Source organism: Suncus etruscus, chromosome 16 (genome assembly GCF_024139225.1).
Source record: "Suncus etruscus isolate mSunEtr1 chromosome 16, mSunEtr1.pri.cur, whole genome shotgun sequence".
In the NCBI taxonomy this organism is placed as follows: Eukaryota; Metazoa; Chordata; class Mammalia; order Eulipotyphla; family Soricidae; genus Suncus; species Suncus etruscus.
The window spans coordinates 62612607-62636406 of NC_064863.1; the positions used below are offsets into that span (position 1 = coordinate 62612607).

Here is a 23800-nt window from a genome sequence, read left to right on the forward strand (position 1 = left end):
TCTTTCAGAAGTGTTACATGATTCCCACCCCAAATGTCAGGTTTACCTTTCTCTTTATTATCACCCAAATCTTTCCATACCTCCCTAGTTATTACTGATTTCTTTCTTTTTTGTTTTGGCCACACCCGGTGATGCTTAAGGGTTACTCTGACTATGTGCTCAGAAATCGCTCCTGGCTTGGGGGACCATATGGGACTCCAGGGCATCAAACTGTGGTTTGTCCTCAGTTAGCAAGTGCAAGGCAAATGCTTGACCACTTGTGCCACAGCTCTTTTTTTATTTAAAGAAAATGCATCACCTCTATAACATAGTTGATGATAATACATTTTTAGATAAGTGAAAGCAAAGTTACTGACAAATATGTAAATAAAAAGAAAATGGAAATACAAAAATAAAGAAGAAAAAAGAAATATTATTGTGTCATCAATGAAGTCACCAATAAAATGGCAGAAGGTTTGTAAGACTTGTTGTTATATAATCCAGTCTGTTAAATAGGGATGTTCCTTAAGGATGACATCAAACAAATGAAGTTGTCTAGAAATTCAAAGCTAACAGTACTCAAATTTTAAGGGCCTCAAGGCCCTCCTGGAAGAATGCCCATTTTAAACATGGTAACTGCATTTGTGGGTGTAGATAAGCAGCCAGGCTTTTCAGGAGAAGGAAGATAAGGGTTTGATGCCTATTCTTGCTCAAAAAAAAGAAGCCCATATGGATTTGTGTTGATATACAATACATCTAGACTGATGCTAATATCACACCAACAACTGGCATGGTCTGATCAGTGTACCCATAGGGAATCATAGAGGGTGAGTGTTGAGGCAGGCCATCTGAGTAACGGTGATTCTGAGTGATGGAGACAGCAAGCTTGGCATCAGCAGGGTGGGGGCCTGGCCCATCAGCTCCTCCTGAGATGGCCAGCTTTGTGCTGAGTAGGCCGGAGTAGCCATCATCTTTCAGAGCTCGGTTTACATTTCATTTGAAAAGAGTGAGTCTATGGTACTGGCCTGTTATGAACATGGCAATTGTGTTTGTGGGCATGGTTACAACTCTACGAGTTTTTTGTTAGGATTATCATTATACACAGAGGGAGTGTGGAAGTTCTTGCTTGCTGTTGTTGAATTTACTTATTTAAGTAAACTTATCTTTTAATTTAATAAATAACATTATGTATTCTATTTTCTTATTAACATAGAATTTATTTAATCCTTATATAATCATAAAAGAGGTCTGATCAAATGCTCATTTTTTAAGTGATTAAAATAAAACACAGAAATTAAATAGCTTACCCAAGTCATGTAGCTAAGATAGGCAAAAATTTAGATATGGTCCTCTATTTCACATGTTTAATGGCATTGAGTTGCCTTTCTGATCATTTGGAACAGAGTTGCTTGTAGGGATTTATTTGGTAATGAGATGGGAACGATCCCAAGAATATATGCATTGACAGTAAAACTCCTGGTTTATTTTTTCATTGGCATCTTAATTGATATAAAATACATCTAGCTGATGCTGTCTTTACCTAATTTTGCAGATTATACACACATACACTGTACATGGACTTTTTAAATTAATATCTTTATTTAAACCCTTGATTACAAACATGATTGTGTTTGGGTTTCAGTCATGTAAGGAACATCCCCCTTCAGCAGTGCAACATTCCCATCTCCAATGTCCCAAATCTATCCTCCTCCCCACCCTACCCTCGCCTGTACTCTAGACAGGCTTTCCACTTCCCTCATTCATTTGCATTGTTATGATAGTTCTCAATGTAGTTATTTCTCTAACTGCACTCATCACTCTTTGTGGTGAGCTTCAACACACATGTAATTGAGCTTGGGAAAGCAGTGAATCTTTCTTACTTACATAAAGTTGACTTTCACCAGGCATCAGAAATGAGTCTCAAAAGGCCATTATGTAGGAGAGGTCGTACTCGAAGGGGGGAGATGAGCACTTAAACAGAACGGCACAAGCAAAGTGGAGCCCACACCCTGCTTTCCTCTAAGCCTCTATACGCTGTGCATACACAAACGCCACCCTGAAGATCTTGTGACCAGTGATCACTTCCCTTCATTTAAACTTCCTGAGTGGGTAAACCTATGCATCCTGTTGACCAGACCTCTATATAAGTTCCCTACCCTTACCCACAATAAACGAGTCTGTATGTCTCCCTGAAGTTGCTTTAATTCTGTGTGAGCTCGTTCTTCTCTTTCTCAAACCACTCTAAACATTCTTCTCGGGCCCTTAGTTGTGAACTCAACCTGGAAATTCATCATGGGCTTGATCTTCATTGGCGTTCAGTGTGGGCTGTGAGATAAGCGCTCACCTACCCATCGGGATGGTCTCTCCTACATGGTTGCTTGTTGAGGCTTCTTTGGGCTGGAAGGGCTTTAGAGAGATTCGGCTTTAAGGGGGCCTTCACTGGTGTTCTTGGCGAGACGCCTTACCTCTGCTTTCCCAAGCTCAGCCTACAACATACAGAATTTAAAATATAGTTTGTGATGTTTCAAAGAAAAAATGGAGCTTATAGAATTGGAGATTTGCAAACAATTTCTGCTTTAAAGTCCTGCATTCGAACAAATATATTAAATGTTTTTTAAAAAAACACCATTCATTTCTTTCCTCATTCATCTCCCAAGTACCATATTTGTAATTTTTGACCTACTTTAAGGATTCCAAAACATCATTAAATGTGGTTTATATTCCTAAAAAACAAAACAAAACAAAAACACCATTCATTTTAATAAATATTGAATGCTAGCTATAGACCATCATGGTGATAGGCTTTGGAATATTTTTGCCAAATTTTATATATCTAGCCAAATTGTATATAATTTATTTTATAAAATAAATTCAGTAATCAAAACTTAAGCTTCTGTTTTATATATATATTTTTGGACTAGTTCAGCCACAGAACACTTTCCTAGCATCTGTGAGGCTCAGGGGTACAATCCACAGAGTACAAAAAGGCCATTTTTAAATTTATACAATGACCGTTATAATAAACAAATTTTGAAAAGCAGCAAAAAGAGAAATTCACTTGTAATTCAAGACTGTCCAGAAAAACATAATGTTAATACTTGAAGGCATAATTTTGTGTGTTTATATGCATACATATTTTTTGGAGGGAGCAGGTAAAATAACCAATTGTATACTTCCATTGTATATTTTCTCCATGTTTTTCATTTACTGACATGTTACAGCACATATCAATAAAGATTATTCCACAAGTTATTAAATAGGCTGCACTTTACTATATTTTTAACATACATCATATTGATCTATTTTCTCCTATAGTCCATTTGTTTTGTTAACGTTAGAGTAGTGAATTACCTGCAAAGCTTTACAAAGCAGTGATTCTCAGATACAGAGATGCTTGATTTAGTTAGTCTGACATACAATATAGGTAATAGAAAATTTAAAGTTTCTCTACTGATTTTACTGTGCAAGAGAAGATTGAGAATAGTATACATTGGAGAGTGAACCACTTCTAGAAATCAGGTGCACTTATTAGTGGCCTTATATTGTATTATCATAATAATCTTGAACTGTTACATCAACTGTGTAAATGAGTCTATTCACAGTTTAATTCACATGCAAAATTGTTTTGCAACAAACAAAATGAATAGAGAACTTGGTTTATCAAAGTTCTTCTTCTAAGTTTTCTGTGTTAAGCCTAATGCAGCATTCAAAGTACCTAAATATGGACATATTAACATGTTAGTGAAGGTAAATTTTGAGTTAAACGGCAACATGTAAATAAAGCAGTGCCTGCTGAGGGCCTAGCATATGATAGGCACTAGATGAATGATTTATGAATTATATATTTTAATAAATTTATAATTAAATATTTTCCATTCCTATTTTTTCTTATAAAAGATTTAAAATTTAAATTAAATTAAAATTTGAATTTGAATTTAAAAGAAATTGCTGTATAGCCTATGAATATTCTGTAGTTTAAAATATTTGACATAGTTGTAAAATGAAACTAAATATGTAAGATTTTTTTCTTTTTTACTTAAAAGAGGTCAAGTCCTTGAACATAAAAATGTAAATAATTCTGCTGTTAATTATTGACATGTCATTCCACTTTCAACCTATGGGAAATAAAGTAATAGATATACCTACAAAGGATTACTAGTTAACAGGCAATGCCTAAAAAGGGTATAAAAGAATTCTAGCATAACTTTCAAACATTCATCTTTACTACTGCTAGCAACAAAGAAATTACCAACCATGAAGTGGGTGACATTCTATATTTTTTATTTTTCTGCTTATATTTTATGGAATCTAGAGCAATGCATAAAATACACATGGAATAGGTAAGGTATTTTGCTTTTCCTTTTTATATAAAATATATAGTTTCTCTATATAAAATTTTAATTGTGTAATATATTTCCCTTGATTTATTTGTTCTAGTTCCTGTTCCACATAGAAGAAAATATTTAATTGGTGAAAAGATCTTCAAATGAATTATTAACTTCTCAGGAGACTTAGAATATTATGGCAGTGCTTCATATTGAGTTGTTTGCTTACCTCATATTGAATTGTATTTGTACCTTATTTAATTGGTGTTTATACATAATGTTTATTAGATCTCTTGATATTTATATATTTTTAGTTTGGGGTGACATGTGGTGACATGTGGTGGTACTTTGGAGGCTATTTCTGTCTTATTGCCATGTGGATCCAGGGATCAAACCTGAGTATCTTGATGCAAAATGTCCATTCCAGTACTTTGGCTTATCTCCCTAGTCCAGTATCTATTGTTTTTTACTTCAACAAAAGAGGGAGTCATTATTTTTCTGAAGAAAATAATGGGACTAGAAACCTAGAGTAAATTATGTTCAAAAGGATACAAAAATATATTCATCATTTGACTGCCATGTCACTTAGACACAAAAGTGCAGTATAAAACTTTAAAGAATTAAAAATATAAAATCTGGTTGTTAATAAAAATTACTATAGGTTTTTTTTCTCTACTTCAGTTTCCTGCAGTTTTCTCAAGTATAAATTGAGAATTTAGACTATTACTTATGTGTTCTCAGTTCTAAAATTGCAGTTGTAAAAAACTTAAAGACATACTACATAAGGGAATGATTACTTTCGTTCTTTCTTTTGGGGGAGGGAAAGATTATACCTGGTGGTGCTCAGGGGTTACTCCTAACTTTGACATCAGGAAATACTCTTGGTGATCTGGTGGGATTTTATGGGATATTGAGGACATAACCCAGAGACAGCTCATGCAAGACAAATACCCTAACCACATAACCACATCTTTCCAGTTCTGAAATAATAACTTTCTTAACTGCAGAGGAAAACAGCATTTCTCATGAAGTTATTTTGCTTTTCAGCTTCTGTGTTGGATTCTTCTCAGTGTTCCACAGACACAAATATAGTTGACATGTAAGTTTTGCTTATACAAATGCATTCTATGTATATAAAGTATTAAAAATTTTTAGTTATATAAATTAAATAAAATTTGACTATCCTATAAATTCTTAAAAATTCAAAATTGGTTTTTATTATTTATTTATATTGAATATTGAATTAATGTAAAAAAAGTTAACTATTGGCCCATACCTTTTGAGTTAACCTCTATGTTCCTTGAAATTTCATGGTACCAAAAAGTCAGATTTTAGAATTTAAGGGTTAATTTCTTTTGGGGAGGCATTGTTCTGTTTAATTAAAATTTTAATTATAACACCATAATTTACCAAGTTGTTCATAATAGTAATTTCAAACAATTAAATGTTCAAACCATCACTACTACCATGAGTGTCCTAATTTCTGATCCACCACTAGGAGTATGCATCTATACAGACACCAGACAAGCTTACCTCATATGGTTTCCTACAACATAAAGTCAAATGGATTTATCAAAATTTAGATAAACAATTTGAAATAATTATTATATCTCTCCCTGGTGTTATTAAAGTCAGTATTTAAAGATTTACTGGGACTTGGTTTGTGACATTTGAGCCTTTTGTATTATTGTTTAGGTTCACTGAGCTTGGTCTTCAATGTGTCACTTTCTCATTAGATTTCCAGGGCTGACACTATTATGGAATTATGAGGTGTTGTGTGGCCTCTGTGGCTGCATAGTACAGGACCTGTAATATGAAACAAATTTGGTGGCTAGGCAGTTTGATAAAGTTAAGTTGTGGAGCTCAGTCATTTCTGTTGAAAGTATAGGTAAGATATGTCATTGGGTTTTTGTGAGTCATTTAGAAAGGTGAATCTGACCCCACCATTTTGAGAGTGCCTGAACTAGACTACCTAGGAAGAGTCAGCAGCCATTAAACTAGGAATAACTTTTTTTTTGGGGGGGGGGTTTGAGTCATACCAGAGGCACTCAGGAGTTCTTAGTTCTGGCTTGCTCTCAGAAATATCTCCTAGCAAGATCTGTGGGACTATATGGGATGTAGAGATCAAAACATGGTCCACTGCATACAAGGCAAATGCCCTACCCATTGTGCTCTTGCTCTGGCCCTTAGATTAATTTTTAATCATGACTAACATATAAATATTTAAAAATTGTTAACTCTTAAACCCAGAGATTGAAGGTACTAAATTCTCATTTTTTCTATTTTAAATACTATTCAAAATAATAAAAGTCATTACATTCTATTTTCTATTATTGCTAGCTTTTTTACGCCTCACTTCTGAAATTTCCAATAAGAAACTTAAAGTAATGCAAAGTTACTACTGCTAGTACAAGGAGATTTGATAAACCAATATTCTGAGTCAATGGTCTCCAGATCAGCCCTTGATAATGCTTCAAGCAGACACAGGCAGAATTTTAATGATCTATTTTTTGCTTAAATGTAAAGATAAACTATAAAGATTTAAAAAAAATTACATGTACATTGGTGGCCACAAATTGAGGGAAACTTTCTCTTATGAAAAATTTATTTTTTCACAGACAAATATATATATATATTAAAATAATATGAAGGAAGGAGACAATAATAAGATTGATTTATTTTTCTGGATGAATAGAATTTTTGTGGGTTTTGTTTGTTTGTTTTATATAGCATTTTAGTTATCATCTTTTAAGCAACTCACAAAACCAAACCAAAAAATACTGAATTTAAACTCGAGAAAAATAAGCTTGATTAGAGTCTGTTTTTAAGTATTAATGAATGTTTGTTTCAGAGCTACTATAGTTTTTGCACAGTTTGTTCCAAAAGCTACACATGAGGAAATAAGCAAAATGGTGAAAGATGTGCTAACTGTTGTAGAGAAACCTACTGGCAGTGAGCAATCTACGGGGTGTCTAGATGATCAGGTGAGTAATTAATAATAATTAATAATACATAGCACCGTTAGAGTCAGCCAAAATTTAGCATGCAGAGGTAATATGAAAAGTTTTGGTATTTAATCGCCTGTTATTTAAAGAGACATTAATTCTAAATTGCCCAAAATGATAAAGAAAAAAAACTATGGATAACTATTATAAAGAGACAAAATAGTCATGGCCTCTAAGAGCTAAAATACTGAAATAAGATTATCTGGGAAAGCATAGGGCATGTACTTCACTTCTTTAAACTTTGGTTTCCTTAATTATCAATAAAGGATAATAGTAGCTTCTATTTCAGAATTGTCATGGAGACTAATGCAATAATAATAGTGGGAAGTAACTTTTTATTTTTAGTTTTAGGACCACACCTGGTGGTACCAAATGCTATTATACCTGGTTTGGTGCTGGTGAATTGCTTCTGGAAATACTAGGATTGAACAATTTGAGCTGACCAGAAGTGAATTTTGAGGAAGGGTGGGGACATGCTAGGCCTTACCTCTAACTCTGTGCTCCAGGATCACTCCTGGAAGTTCTCAGAGAACCACTTGAGGTGCTGGGATAGGCCACATGCAGAACAAGGTCCCCCATCCCTTTATTATCTTTCTGACCCCTAGAGTTATATTTTTGAAGCATGTAATGACATTTTCTAGAGAGGCAATGCAAATATTGATAATCAAAATGTTTTTATAACAGTGAGCATGGCACTGATGAATCAGAATGAACACATAGGGAGATAAGATGCCTTGGATGAGGTTGATTGACAGACTAACAGCTTCACTTAAAAATATCAATTTATTTAATCTTGACAATACTACTTGTGGAAAAATGCTCATTATCAGTAAGGAAGCTGAAGGCCCAAATTTAAGTAACTTTTTAAAAGGAGCCCAAATCCAGGATTGAGGCCATCTGGTTTCAGAACTCACACTTGGCTTAGTTGTATTATGCCCCACCACTGTGGTGAATACACACAGTACATACTTAGGTCTCCAACTTTAGCAACTAAACAATAACAAATCACAAAACCACTTACATTTTGAATTTCAAGTATTTTCTTATAGTAAAATCCAAATCCAAATACTTATTGTAAAGATATCAAATGAGTAAATAATAACATGAAGTTCAATAAATAAGTCATTACTGTTCCTTTTTCTGCATATAAAAGAACAATATAATGATGGTGTTAATGATAGAACAAAAAAAAATCATGATCCTTTGTCATATTGTACCAGAAGATAATTTGTCTGAAGTACTGTAGAGGATTTTTTTTTTTTTGCAATTTCAAAGTACTTACAACTCTGAAATAGATGATTAATAAAAATCTCCTTTTGCAATTTGAATTTTCAGCTTTCCCAACCAGATAATCTAAAAATATTATCTGGCTGGAAATTAAATAAATAATATTAATAAGAATAAACAAAATATATTTTATATTACAATTTTCCCATGAAAAGTTATTTTTATTGCATGTTAAATTATTTTATTATTTAGATCAATTTATTATTTAGATCAATGTCTTATTATAATAATTATACATGAGATACATATCCATATCTATAAAATAGTACAAAAATCAAAAAAGTTCTTTAAGATATGGGGGCCCAAATTGTTGATAACATAAAAAATATACTTAATACTTATATACTTGGCTTTTTACTTTTTTCCTTTAAAAACAAACAAGTTTGTATAGATGATAATCCTTAGACTGTCTTAGAAATTATAACTCCTAGTTTATAAAAGAAATAAAGGAGAGCAAAGGCACATTGAGAATAGGTATATTGAAGTTAGTGTGTGGAATTATTTCTTTAAATCTATAGCTCTGATTTTAAGTATTAAAAGCTTAAAAAAGTATTAGAAATACATTTCACAAAAATTTAGGTGAAATTAGTGGCTTTTAATTTAAAATAACTTTTTTAAGACTGCCAAGATAGTACAGCAAGAAGGACATTTGCCTTGCACATGCCTGAAGTGGATTTGATTGATGGTACCACATACAGTTCTTCAAACCAGGCCGAGTGTAATCCCTGAGTGTAGAGCAGGAGTAAACTCTGATCCTATGATCAAATCCTTTATCAAATCCTTGGTGTGGCCCCCAAACAAACAAGCAAACATTTTTATTTTTTGCAGTTCTCTGCCTTTTTGGAAGAAATTTGCCATGAAAAGAAAATTCTTGAAAAATACGGACTTTCAGACTGCTGCAACCAAAATGAAAAGGAAAGACATAACTGTTTATTATCACACAAAAAGGCTGTTCCAATTTCCACTCCACCCTTCCAATTCCCAGAACCTGCCTCAAGTTGTAAGGCATATGAAGAGAATAGGGAAACATTCATGAATGGGTAAAAATCTACTTTATTATTGTTTTTTACATTTCTTATTTTAGAAATAATATCTCTATTTAAGCAACATGATTACAAACATGATTGTAGTTGGGTTTCAGTCATAAAAAGAACACCCTCCCTTCACCAGTGCAACATTCTCTCCACCAATGCCTTCCATCTACCTCCTCTCCCACCCTTTACTTGTATTCAAGACAGGCATTCTATTTCTCTCATCACTACCATTGTCATGGTAGCTGTCAGTGTAGTTATTACTTTAACTTAACTCATCACTTTTTGTGGTGAGCTTCATATAGTTAGCTGGTCCTTTCAGCCCTCATCTGTATTGTCTCCGGGTATAGTTACAATAATGTCTTTGATTTTTCTTAAACTGATAGATGAGTGAGACTATTCTGTGTTTATCTATCTCCCTCTAACTTATTTCACTTAGCATAATAGTTCCCATGTACATCTATGTATTGGAAAATTTTATGACTTCATATCTCCTGATGGCTGCATAATATTCCATTGCATATATGTGCCACAGTTTCTTTTTTTCTTTTTTTTTTCTGGCCACACCTGTTTGATGCTCAGGGGTTACTCCTGGCTAAGTGCTCAGAAATTGCCCCTGGCTTGGGCATATAGGATGCTGGGGGATCGAACCATGGTCCTTCCTTGGCTAGCACTTGCAAGGCAAACACCTTACCTCTAGCACCACCTCACCAGCCCCATACCACAGTTTCTTTAGTCATTCATCTGTTGTAGAGCATCTTGGTTGTTTTCAGATTCTGGATATTGCAAATAGCACTGGAATGAATATAGGGGTGCAGAGAGAATTTTTGTATTGTGTTTTTGTGTTCCTAGGGCATATATCCCTAGGGATGGTATAGCTGGATCATATGGGAGCTCAATTTCCAATTTATTGAGGAATATCCATATTGTTTACCATAAAGCCTGGACTAGATAGCATTCCCACCAGCAGTGAATGAGAGTTCCTTTTTTTTCCACATCCCTACCAGCACTGATCTTGTTCTTTGTGATGTGTGCCATCCATGTGTTGTGAGATGGTACATCATTGTTGTTTTGATTTGTATCTACCTGATGATTAATGATCTGGAACATTTATTCATGTGCCTTTTGGATATTTGTATTTCATTTTTGAGAAAGTATTTGTTCATTTCTTCTTCCCATTTTTTGATGAGGCTAGATTTTTTTCTTGTTAAGTTCTGTCAGTACCTTGTATATCTTAGATATTAGCCCCCTATCTAATGGATATTGGGTGAATAGTTCCTCCAATTTTGTGGGTGGCTTTTGTATCCTAGGCACTATTTCCTTTGAGGTGCAGAAGCTTCTCAGCTTAATATAGTGCCATCTGTTTACCTTCCACTTGTTTGGAGAGTGATTTTTCCTCCTTAAAAATGCCTTTAATCTCAATGTCATGAAATGTTTTATCTACGTGTTCTATATACCTTATGGTTTTGGGTCTGATATCAAGATCTTTAATCCATTTGGATTTGAGCTTTGTGCATGTTGTTATGGAGGTCTTAGCTCAGTTTTTTGCATGTGACTGACCAGTTGTTCCAACGCCGCTTGTTGAAAGGCTTTCCTTTCTCCATTTTGCCTTTATTGCCCCTTTATCAAAGATTAATTGATTGTATGTCTAGGAACAGGAATCCACTTTAAAGGTAAATGAAAACTCCAACCAAGCATCAGTGTCCAGCTGATTCTAGTTTTTCCATTATTTATAGATATACTTTAAAACAAGAGAATAAAAATAAACATATTTGGTATTGGTTTTATTGACTGAGTTTCTGAAAGAGGAAATAGATCAACAATACTAAGTGTACTTTCAGTTCCCTATCCAGTTGCAATTTAATAGGTCCTTGAATTATCATCATTTTTCCAATTATGTTCATGAAGAAAAATTTTTATTTGGGGCCTGTGGAGTTTACTCATTCTTTTTTCTCTGTTTGGATATTACATTCACATTCTAAAAACTGTACCTCAGATTCACAGGCATGTCTCAGTTAACTATGATGGAGTGAATGTGAGTATGAGTTATGCTCCAGGATGGAAAAGTTGGGGTCCTCTCTTTTGACCCGAGTTGCCAGGATAGACTCCTGCCCACAATCTTCACCCAGTTGAAATAATTTATTTTGCAAATAAGAAAACGAATACAAATGACTTAAATGTAAGAAATGTTGGACTTCTTTACATAGAAATTTGGTGATATTTTTATACTCAAATCTAGGATGTTAATTTATGCCATTACCCTATGATCTAGATGGTTTTGTTCTATTATTTGACCTAAAGTTGCCATTTCCAAAAATCTACTGAAGTTGCTAAGTGAGAACACATTAAAGCCATTAGAAGTTCTTTGATTCCTTGAAACACTCCTTATTCCAGTCCTCACCCTTGCACTTCTATTCTCTTGATTTTATTTTTCCTAAGCATCTATAAGTTCAGAATGATTGTCCTTCCAGAGCAAAGTATTTACTATTTCATGCTTACTAATTACTAAGAAATTGGTACTAAGGAAAAGGTAACAGCTATTGATTAAAAAATCTGTAGGGCAGATAAGGTTCCATAAATACAACTAACATGAGTTCCATGCTTAGGATGTTGTGAAAATTTATGTACTTTGTGCTTATGACCTATTTAAATAGCTAAAAACAGCTTTTGTATTTCCTTATCTGAAGACTTTTGTCTAATAGTACAATGCTAGAACATTTCCAAGTGTGATTCTAACTCAGATCCTCATTGAGACAAGCATATATCTATCTCTTAACCACTTTTGTCTTCCTGAATTGGGATAATCTAAAGTCTGTTTGTGGAGCATTTCTGTTATGAAGCTTGTCAAGGTATCTAATTCCATTTTGTACTGAAGATAAAAAAGACTCTATCTTTATATTTTAATTAGTGGAGAGAACATTTTGCTAACTCTTAAGCATGTCCAAATAGATTTATACTGAAAAAGCATTCTTATGAATCACAGTCAGTATTGTAGTCAGTTTGTTTTCAGGATAGAAAATGGTATCAGCTGTTAGATCCCAATCTCAAATCTGTATTACCACCTGAAAATCTCAAGTTTTTATTTATATTTTAAGTTTTTAATATTCCTGAAAATCTTAAGAAAAATTTGAAAATTTTTATGGGATACAATGTTTTTGAATTTTGAACAAAATCTAAAGTCCAGTTCCAATCAGTAGTAGATTAATTTTTATGTGCTTATTAAATCTTGTGGTTTAATTTTGCTTCATTTTTCAGTTTCATCTATGACATAGCAAGAAAACATCCTTTTATGTATGCACCTATGATCCTTTCTTTGGCTGCCAGTTTTGATAAAATAATTCCACCTTGCTGCCAAGCTGAAAATGCAGTAGAATGCTTCCAAACAAAGGTATTATATTTGTGAGTCTATATGAACCAACACATTCATCTAACTGTGACTCATTAAACCAAAGTAAAACATGGAAATGTACTTATGGGCATGACATTAATTTAAGAGTAGAACATATTTCAGCAGTCTGATACTCTTTAGACTAAACCCCCACAATTTTCTCCATTTTGTTTTGGTTTTTGTGCTAAATGTAGATTGCTGATCTTCACATGTGAAACATATCTAGCCCCAATACTTTTGAAAAAAATTATTTCTTCATAATTTAGCCAATAATTATTAAGTTATTTTTGTGGGCTAAGGGAAGACAGAGGTGGAGGGGGTATTGTAAATGATAGTGAAAGGAGTAAGAGATAAAAGAAAATGAGAAAGAGATAGAGGAGGAGGAGAGAAAAAACAGAGAGAAGAAAAATGCTGGTTATTATTGTATATTAATTTATTTTAATCCTTAGAACAAATCTGAGATATGTCTTATTGCTAATTAACAAACAATAAAACTTAGTAATAGAGAACTGTATAGATTTTTAGGTCCCGAGAATTAAAAATATATCTACAAATAATTACTTCCCAACAAGTTCTTTAAAAAAATTTCTCAGGAATTGTGATTATTCCAAAAATGTCAGGAAGAGGTTCAATCTCATTTTTTTTTGCAACAAACATATATTTAAGTAATTATTACAGGAGGAGGTAGAGCAGAGTGATAATAGAATTTGTATTTGCCTTGTCTATGACCAACCATTTCAATATGCAGCATCCCATTTGCATCTCCCAGCTCACCAGGAGTGTGATCTCTGAAAGCAGAGTAAGCCTTGAACACTCCAGGGTATGGCATAAAAACTGGAAAAGAATAAAGAAGAAATGATCAGATTTCAATTTGTCTTAAATCTATTAAAAAGATTAACTGTAGATTATTTTTTACTTGGTCTCATATATGAAAGCTTTTATTTCCAACTATTTGATTTCCATGTCTGGCATAGATGCATTTAAAAAAACTTTTAGAAATGAATGAATAAATGAATAAAAGGGGCAGGAAGATAACTCAGTAGACTGAGTATATGTTTTGCCTGCAGATGGCCCGGTAATCCTAAGACCAAAAAAAAATTATGAATTAACAAGTTAACTTCTGAAAAAATATTTTATTTATTTTTTAAACAAAAATTCTATTTTCAGGGTGGCATGGAGAATAAAAGCAAAAAATATATTTTCATTTTTATTGCTAAAATTATTAAAGCTAAAAATGTGCTACTTTTTTGTCTTGTTTCTTTTATATCTAGACAGCATCACTTAAAAAAGAATTAAGAGAAAGTAGCTTGGTAAATCAACAAGTATGTTCATTATTGAGAAAATTTGGAACTTCAAGCTTCCTAAAAATGTAAGTTTAAGCTTTGTCTGAGAACAGAGATATGAGCCACATAATGATAACAATCTGCATCCAGTTGTATTAAATGAAATATTCTTTTTTTAAAAATGATTTTTATTGTGGCCAACGTGAAATACAAATCTCTTATAATAATATTTAAGGTACATAGTGACATTGAATCAGGGGTATTCCCACCACCAGTGTTGTCCTCCCTCCAACCCTGTTACCAAGATTCCCTTCCTGTGCCCCCCGGACTGCTAGTATAACTGGTCCCTTCTGTGTATAGCTTGTTGAAGATTGGGTATCGATTCTGTTGTTGACTTTGGGTTTGGTGTTTAAGTCTGATCATTTTTTATTTCTACTCAATGTTCATATGATTGTTTGATTCTGGTAGCATTCATTTCTTTCCTTCTGAATGAAATATTCTTTACTGAGTGCTGATGTAATTAAAATAATAAAATCTTAGGATTGAAAGGAAGTAAACAGATCAATCTTTTAGCATTTTTTCTTTTCTTTTCTTCTATTCTTTTTAACATTGATTAAGGCCTAGATGAAATAGCATGTAGAGAAAACTTCCTAAAGCTGAACATATGGCCTTCCTTGTGTGAACACGTGTGAGAGACTCTAAGTTTGAATCGTGGCACCCACAAAAGTTTCTGAGTTGTATATTATTTATCTGTATTGACCTGAAATTATGTCATAATTAGACTTTGTTCTTCTATATTCTCAACAAAGTAGATTCAGTCCTCAAATAACTATTTTTGAGTTAATTAAAATGCTTTATATAAATTTTACTTTCTAGCTTACAATAAAGTTTATTACGTACAATAACATTTTTCTACACAGTACAAAGATTGCCATTGATGTACTAATTGTTTATCATTAGATTTTTCCACATTATTCACTAATGATCTCAAATGCTAATTAAGGTTCACAGTAAAAAGAGATTTAATTGCAATTAATAGAAAAAAACTTTTGTAAGATGAGTCATATTCTTTGTGAGTAAGGCTACAAATTACAGAGGCAAGGTGTTAAAATTTTGGTTTTAAATTGATAAGACATACTTTTTTCCTCTTTTTCTTTTCTTTTTTGAACAAGAAAATATTTTACTTATTTATTTTCTTTTTAAAACTGAAAATATGCTATCAATGGCTTAATTTTGATAAATAAACAGGATTTTCAATTTCTTTTTTTCTTTCCTCAGAATTACTGCTAAATTGAGTCAGAAGTTTCCCCAAGCTAATTTTTCTGAAATTCAGAAATTGTCCCTGGATGTGGTTCATGTACATGAAGAATGTTGCAGTGGGAATGCTGGGGAATGTCTACAGGATGGGGTAAAGCAGTCTCACTTTCTAAAAACTGATTTTGATTAGTTTTCTCTCCTTTTCTCTTGTTCTGTTAGTTCATAATATAGTCATGGAATGTTACATGGTATAGTTAGCTGAGTGGAGTTGTAGAGTTCTTGATAACAAAGCTTAAGCCATTTTTTGTTGATACTTTCTTATGCTTAAGAGGTGCTCTTATTCATTCTTATTCTCAGGGAACCAGTAATGCCTCAGAGAGAGGGAAGAATTCTTAATTTTAATGCCCTTGTTTTTTTTAATTTATTCATTTTTTAAATTGAAAAAATATATTAAATACTTTCTATGTGTAACACATTTGTTATGATAGTGCAGGCTCATCCTAAAGTGTTTTTGGTCTGATAGGAGAGATCAGATATGTAACTGTGTTGTGCTGAAGGACAGTATTTAGTTTTCTAGTCTTTCTGTGGCTGTCAGTGTAATGTCTGGTACTTGGAGATTATTTGATTATATAATCATGTATTTGTTATAAGACGGCAGAAAATATAGCACAGTGTACTAGAGATATAGATAGTACAGCCGATTAGGTGCTTGCCATATACATGGCCAATCCTGTTCTATACCCAGCACCACATATGGTTCTCAAGCATACCCCTCAGAAAAAACTTTTGGGCAGGTCATGTATGTTCCTCCCATCAATATATACAGGCTAAGAAACTTTTGTCACAAAGTTGAAAAGCTAAGATAGCTATGTCACAGTGAGTTGTGGATAAAGCTCTCAAGGTAAATTCTAAAGCCCAAACCAAAAACTTCAGCAACAGAAGTCTCAAATATGCCCCTGTCAGTTATGTTTAAATAGTATGAAACCGGTTTATTTTGGATAAACCCTAGGATTCTTAGACATTCTAAGAGTTGTCTGTTTGTCCAGTGCTCTCTCAGATCCTCTCCAAGGAAATTTAAAGTCAAGCTTTTAGGTATTTAAGAGACCTAAAATAAATCATGCAAGGCTTCCCATGGATGAAAATGACAATAAAGTGTTCAATTTAACTCCATTCCATGATGGTTTGTCTGAGACAGTTGTGGAACTCAGCAAACTGGAAGACCTAGGGTCATAGTCCTAAGGGTAGGCCAAGGCTTGTGAAATTGGGAGGATGAATTGAGAAGTTCCAGAAAAACAATTTTTTTACATTTATTTTTACTTCTATAAGTATTTACCTGCACATTAGAGACTCTTGTAAGACACTTTTTCAAATGTCAGTTGTCTTGGTTTTTAATTGGCAATTTTGCTCTTTTATCTTTTTTTTTTTTTTTTCGGGCCACACCCGTTTGATGCTCAGGGATTACTCCTGGCTAAGCGCTCAGAAATTGCCCCTGGCTTGGGGAAACCATATGGGATGCCGGGGGGGGGGGGGGTATCGAACCACGGTCCTTCCTTGGCTAGCGCTTGCAAGGCAGACACCTTACCTCTAGCGCCACCTCGCCGGCCTCAATGTTGCTTTTTTATATAGTAAATTCAAATATTATTTTTTCAATTTTGGAACTCATAACCATATTTTTCTTTTAAAATAGGAAAATAATTTTAATTTGGTATGTAAATTGTATTTTAATGATTAAATAGCTCTAATTGTCCCCAGTGAGTATTGATAAAATTTTCAGTCCTGTTACAGTTTTATCTTGGCTTTTTTCTTGGCCACTAGGTGGCCATTTCATCACCTACAGACTGCCATCTTCAGGTCATAATGAATCACTGCAAATTTACTCTCAAAGCTGGAACAAAGTTTGCTTTCTATAATATTACATCAATAGTGTATTTTTAGTAGCACTTTTAATAAAATTTATATCCACATATCTAAGAATATATGTAACTACAATTTTATTTAAGGATTAAGTTTATTTATTTTAAAAGTTTACATTTAAAATTAAATAGTAAACTTTAGGTAACAACCATGTAAAGAATTAAACAAATGAAAAGAAAAAACAACGAGGAAAGGCAAAGTAGAGAGAAAAGACAAAAATGGGAGAGAAGGTAAATAGGAGAGAAGGTAAAAGTCTTCCTTCTGCTTCCTTTAATTTTTCCCTTTTCCCATTATTCTTTTATTCTTTTCTTTTCCTTGCTTTTTAGAACTGGCCTTGTATTAAGAATTGAGGATTTGAGTTAGAGAACACATGAGCCTTTATAAACTATATATATGTTTTTATTACAGGGAAAAGTTATGTCCCATATTTGTTCTCGACAAGATATTCTATCAAGTAAAATAAAAGAATGCTGCAAATTGCCCATACTTGAACTTGGTCAATGTATAATTCATGCAGAAAATGATGGGAAACCTGCAGATTTATCTCCAACTCTAGATAGATTTATAAATGCTAGAGATTTTAGTCAACTTTCTTCAAAGGAAAAAGACATCTCTATGGCAAGGTGATATACTATGTTAATGTGTTCTCATATTTATTGTAATAAATAGAAACATTTCTTCAATTGGAAAGGCACTTTATATAGATAATTTCTTAATCAAGAACAAGATTTCTTAACACAACAAATGACAACACTATAGTAACCATGTTACCTAACCTACAGTAAACATTTCTATAAAATGCTATTTATTTTTACATTTCTTAAATTAAAAAATTGAATTTAATATTAAGCTCTAATTAAAAATTAAGACTTTACAATGATAAAATTTTATAGTCTGTAAATAAACGAAATGGTTGCTCTTCGCCTTTCATTTGGTGCAAGCAGTAAGGTGTCTGCCTTGCACTCTCTAGCCTAGGATGAACTGTGGTTCAGTCCCCTGCAGTGTCCCATATGGTCCCCCAAGCCAGGAGCAATTTCTGAGTGCATAGTCAGGAGTAACCCGTGAGTGTCACCGGGTGTGGCCCAAAAACAACAACAACAACAACAACAACAACAAGTCTTTTACTCAGATTTCTGTTCTAAAAGAACTGCCAAAGAAACTTTTCATGACAACCTGCTCAAAGTTGGTATTACTCATTCAGTGTCATCAATATTTACATATTTCTTTTTCTTTATTTACCACCACCTGAGATTTGATCACCTTTTTCTTATTTACTTCTGTTCTGCCAGGATGTGTGCTTTTGAGAGGTCATACATTCTTATTTTACATATTTTATTATTATTACTATTATTATAGTATAAATATTATAAATTCTTAGTGCTTAAATAAATATTTGCATAAAATAGGCACTGGCAATTATATTTTGGCTAAACTATTGTAAAGTTCTTAATTTTAAAACCAAAGTAAAGGGTGCAAAAAATACACCCACTACTTTAAAAAAATTGAGTGTAATTTTTATTAGCAGTTTTACCATTCAGATTTTAAGTATATTTTACTTTTAAGTTTATTTACTTGAATATTTTTTTGTTTGTTTGCTTTTTGGGGGGCACACCTGGTGACTCTCAGGGGTTACTCCTGGTTATGCTCTCAGAAATCGCTCCTGGCTTGGGGGACCATATGAGAAGCCGTGGGTTCGAACCGTGGTTTGTCCTAGGTCAGCGCGTGCAAGGCAAATAAATGCCCTACCGCTTGCACCACCTCTCTGGCCCCTACTTAAATTTTTAACTACAGTATTTCTTTTTATATATGAATACTCTATTAACGATAATAAAATTATATTTTCTCAATATATTTCAGATATATTTATGAATATTCAAGAAGACATACTGATCTTAGTACCATGGCAATTCTAAGATATGCTGAAAAATTCCAGGAGTTATTGGAAAACTGTTCTCAGTCTGAAAAGCCTCTTGAATGCCAGGATAAAGAGGTATATTACAACTTTTTAAGATACAATCTGAAAACCTCCATTAATGCCCATTAAAAAGTGTTACTTGTAGACTAGAGAGATAGTTCAGCAGGTAGTGACTTATCATGCTCGGAGAAACTTGGGTTAGATCATGGTCACCTTTGGCCTTCTAAGTTCCATGGGGAGTGATCTCTGAGCAGAGTCAGAAATAAGCCCTAACTACTCCCATGTGTGGCTTCTCTCCTTTCAAAAATCAAAATCAAAATACATATTGTTGTTTAAAATATTGTTTAAATTTTAATAATGGCATGCAGCTATTATCAACTAATACCAGCTTCATGTTTTCACTCAAACAACTGTTAATAAGTAGTAATAAATATATATATTTATCTAGTTAGCTGGCAATTGAGTACTTTACTTAGAATTAAAATAGTGTTGGAACATAGCATATCTGAAACCTGAAATTTAACTATGAATAACATTGAAAATCACATTGCCTTAATATTAAAATATTTTAAAGTAAAAACACTTTAAATTAATAAAAATTTTTAATATTAATCCAAAATTCTTTAATGTACAAAATACAAGCATCATTTTAGGGCAGGGCACTGTCAAGTGGTGTTGGGGGCAGATTCCAGGGCCAATCCAGGTGATACTTAGATAACTAAACTGTGATTCAATGCTAAGGTTCACAGATTCCTTTGTGGCCCAAGAATGGTAAGTAATTTCATCCTGCAAAGTCTGGTGGTTAGTGATTAGGACCATTAGAAGCCTTTGGGTCCATACACCCTCATGCTCTGGGCCTTCAGTGCTACATCCAGCTATGTTTCATTGGTCATATGCTGCTAAAAATGGAATCTGCCCCTTCATAAGCCATAACCCTTGTATTATCTCCCTACTGCCCCTCCCCTCCCCTGCCAATACACATTTTAAAAAACATTTCTAGGGGCTGGAGCTGTGGCACAGCGGTAGAACATTTGTCTTGCATGCAGCTGACCTAAGATAGATCATGGTTAGATCCCCTGAAGTCCCATATGGTCCTCCAAGACAGGAGCGATTTTTGAGGTTATAGCCAGGTGTAACCCCTGAGCATCACTGGGTGTGGCCCAAAAGCCAAAAAAAAAAAAATAAGAGAGAAAAAAAAAGAAAAGAAATTCTAGAAAGGCAGTGTTTTTTTTTTTTTGAGAGAGAGAGATTTATTCTTTTTCTAAAAATGGAGTTCTGTCATCACATAATTTTATAATTCATAAAAGTTTACGCTTATCTACCTAAAGTCCATTGGGTTTTATTTAACAATTGCTACTTTACTGTCTTTAGGTTTTGTTTTGTTTTGTTTTGGGGCCACACCCAGTGATGCTCAGGGGTTACTCCTGGCTATGCACTCAGAAATTGCTCCTGGCTTAGATTATATAGGACACCTGGGGGATAGAACCAAGATCAGTTCTGGATCTGCTGCATGCAAGGCAAACGCCCTACTGCTGTGCTATTCCTCCAGTCCCATATCTTTAGTATTTAGTATTTTTTAAGAAGAACTTAAGGTTTATTTTTCCTCTAAAATAGTATTAAAATAGAATAAAATATTATATTTCAACTTTCACATACAAAGTTATACCTTTAAGAAGAATAAAATGTGTGTAATGGTTGTATTTTCAGGAAAAAGACCTGGAGAAACAGACTCAGGAGAGCGAAGCACTGGCAAAGAAAAGCTGTGTAGTCTTCCAGAAACTAGGAGACCATTACTTACATAATCTGTATGTTTTTTTAAAACTGTATTTTTAGCAATTTAAAATTATTAACTAATTAGGGAAAATAAATCTAAAGTAGTCATCTATGACTACCATAATTTCTCTCTCCTTTTAAAATTGTAAGTCACTATGATCGAATCAGCCAATTTCCTCCAGGAGAAGGTAGTTTTTCCCATTCCCCTATCATAGCCTGCAAGAAGGGCCTGTGAAGTTTGGTCTATGATGCTGACTTTAGTTTCTCTAAGATATGCATTGCTTATTTTTTCTTGTAAAGATAACTATTCTGGGTAGCCTTATCATAGCTGAATGCCCAGTGATCAAAGTTAAAGCTAATGAAGCATCTGAGGTTAGGATCAGGAGTCAATCTTCTTTCCAGAGCTTGTTTTCCCATTATGATAGGGCAAAAGAAATAGAGGGAATATTTGTTATAAAAAACGCATCTCAAAAGTTGGCCAGATACTATGTGGATGAAACAACCAAATACATTGATTTTATTTTCTGATAGAAAAAAGACTGTGCAAAGTTCATTGATAACTCATCAGGATCTGATGTGAAATGCTCTTTTTTTCCTTCCAGATTTCTTGTTGCTTACACAAAGAAAGCCCCACAGATGACTGCATCCGAGTTGATAGCGCTCACAAAGGAAATGGCGAGGGCAGCAGCTTCTTGTTGCCAACTCAGTGAGGACAAACAGTTGACCTGTGGTGAGGGAGCGGTAGGTGATCAGTTTAGTAAAATTTTGCTTCTGCCTTCTTAGACTGAAAATAGCTTCATAATTCTCAGTTAGGAGAAATGGTAAAAGTCCAATGAATACATGGCCTTGTTCCAATAGTGAACCCATAGTTAGAGGTGTGGGGGTGGAGTAGTAGGTGGGGTTTGGACCTCATTTCTGAATAGTTGGCCTATGGCTAGGTTTACTGTCTTTCTAGAATTGCTGGTGCAGACAATTTATTCAACAATGTCTGAGCAAATGGTTTCATGTTTCTTTGTGTGTGTTTACTAAATACTTCAGTGTTAGAAAAAAGAAAAAACTTTACCTTTGCAGATAGAAGTCACTTTGTTTTTAGTTATATTTTCTATTTTGCTTTTTTGTAGCACACTTTTATTATGATATTGGATATAATTTGTTTCCCTTAATGGAATATAAAATAGGGTAAGTCCCATTTTTAAATTAGCCATTTTAAATGGCTAATGTCCCAAGTATCATGAATATTATTATAAGTTTACTATTTTTCATTAGTTTTTTTCCCTTAAAATTATACTCATGAACAAAATTTTGTTTTTCTATTAATTTCTTTTGCTGATAGTTGTTTGTTAGCTTCATTATTATTTGTTTTTACCTTTTTAACCAAAGTTTGCATATCTAAGGAGGAGTTATTGTAAATAAGTACCATGTTTATGATTCCCATATATTAGAAATAGGTCAGGATACAGGACAGTGTAGTTGAGAAGATTCTGGAAGCCTCCATGCCCAGAGTCTTGAGAAGACTATCTCTTTACCACCCTCTGGTCCTAATACACTGAGAAAATTAATTAGTTAACTAAGCTTATGATTTTTATTCTGTTCTTTTTTTGGGGGGGGTCACACCCGGTGATGCTCAGGGGTTACTCCTGGCTATGCACTCAGAAATTGCTCCTGGCTGGGGGACTAAATGGAATGCCTGGGGATTGAAATGCGGTCTGTCCTAGGTCATAGTGTGTAAGGCAAATGCCATATTGCTTGAGCCACTGTCTCGATCCCAAGCTTCTGATTTTTCATCTGACATTTAAAAATACAATGTGCTCTCTGATTGGATGGTAATAGAAGGGTTTGACTCTGGCTATCAATTAAAACTATTTACCCAATTTTATCAGTGGGATGGTGGTAGGTGTTTCACTCCACCAAGAGATTATCAGATACTACCTGGGTATTCTGCAATTCAATTCAATCCCATTTTGTCTATATGGAACTATCATCAGTCACAAGGTCAAAATACAGTTCTGGGGCTAGAAAGATAGTACAATGGGTAGGGCATATGCCTTACATGTGTCTGACCCATGTTCAATCTCGAGTATCCTATATAGTTCCTCAAGCAGCTCTAGAAATAATCCCTTTCAGAACCAAAGGTAACACTTGAGCATCACCAGGTATAACCCCCAAAACAAAAACTCAATCCTAAAGACTGCCCCAGAACTCAGTACTATAGACATCAATTTTAAGTCTAGATTGTCACCTGTTTTTGACATTAGCTATAGACCAGAGGCTCCTATGACTCTCCCTTACCTATGAATAATTTTCTGTAGAACTTAGAAAAACATGTTACTTATTAAGTTATCAATTTATTATAAAAGATTATAATTTAGGAACAACAAAATGGAAAAGATTCATATAGTAAAGTGTGAGGGAGCATTCATATTTTTTCTTAAGTGTGACGCTTTTCCCATGATTCCAATCCAGAGGCTCCCTAGATCTAGTTATTTTGAGATTTTTTTTACATCAAATTGAATGATTAAACGACAAACCATTGGCAATTTATTTATTTATTTGTTTAACCACTCCCCTCTCTTAAGGTTTGGGATTTGAAATTAAAGGTGCCATCACTTAAGACATTGTAAAGTTTCTAACATGCTAAGTTTT

General features: G+C 33.7%; 1 protein-coding gene across 1 annotated transcript in view; it reads left to right on the forward strand.

Moving 5' to 3' along the window:
- The first annotated feature begins 850 nt into the window (after positions 1-850).
- The window catches only part of AFP (alpha fetoprotein), a 28454-nt gene continuing 5504 nt past the window's right edge, over positions 851-23800 (forward strand). The window contains exons 1-11 of the mRNA XM_049789863.1: positions 851-929; positions 5352-5403; positions 7156-7288; positions 9425-9636; positions 12883-13015; positions 14287-14384; positions 15577-15706; positions 17878-18092; positions 19327-19459; positions 21092-21189; positions 21760-21898. Coding sequence (XP_049645820.1) covers positions 851-929; positions 5352-5403; positions 7156-7288; positions 9425-9636; positions 12883-13015; positions 14287-14384; positions 15577-15706; positions 17878-18092; positions 19327-19459; positions 21092-21189; positions 21760-21898 — 1422 coding nt within the window. The remainder of the gene's footprint in view (positions 930-5351; positions 5404-7155; positions 7289-9424; positions 9637-12882; positions 13016-14286; positions 14385-15576; positions 15707-17877; positions 18093-19326; positions 19460-21091; positions 21190-21759; positions 21899-23800) is intronic.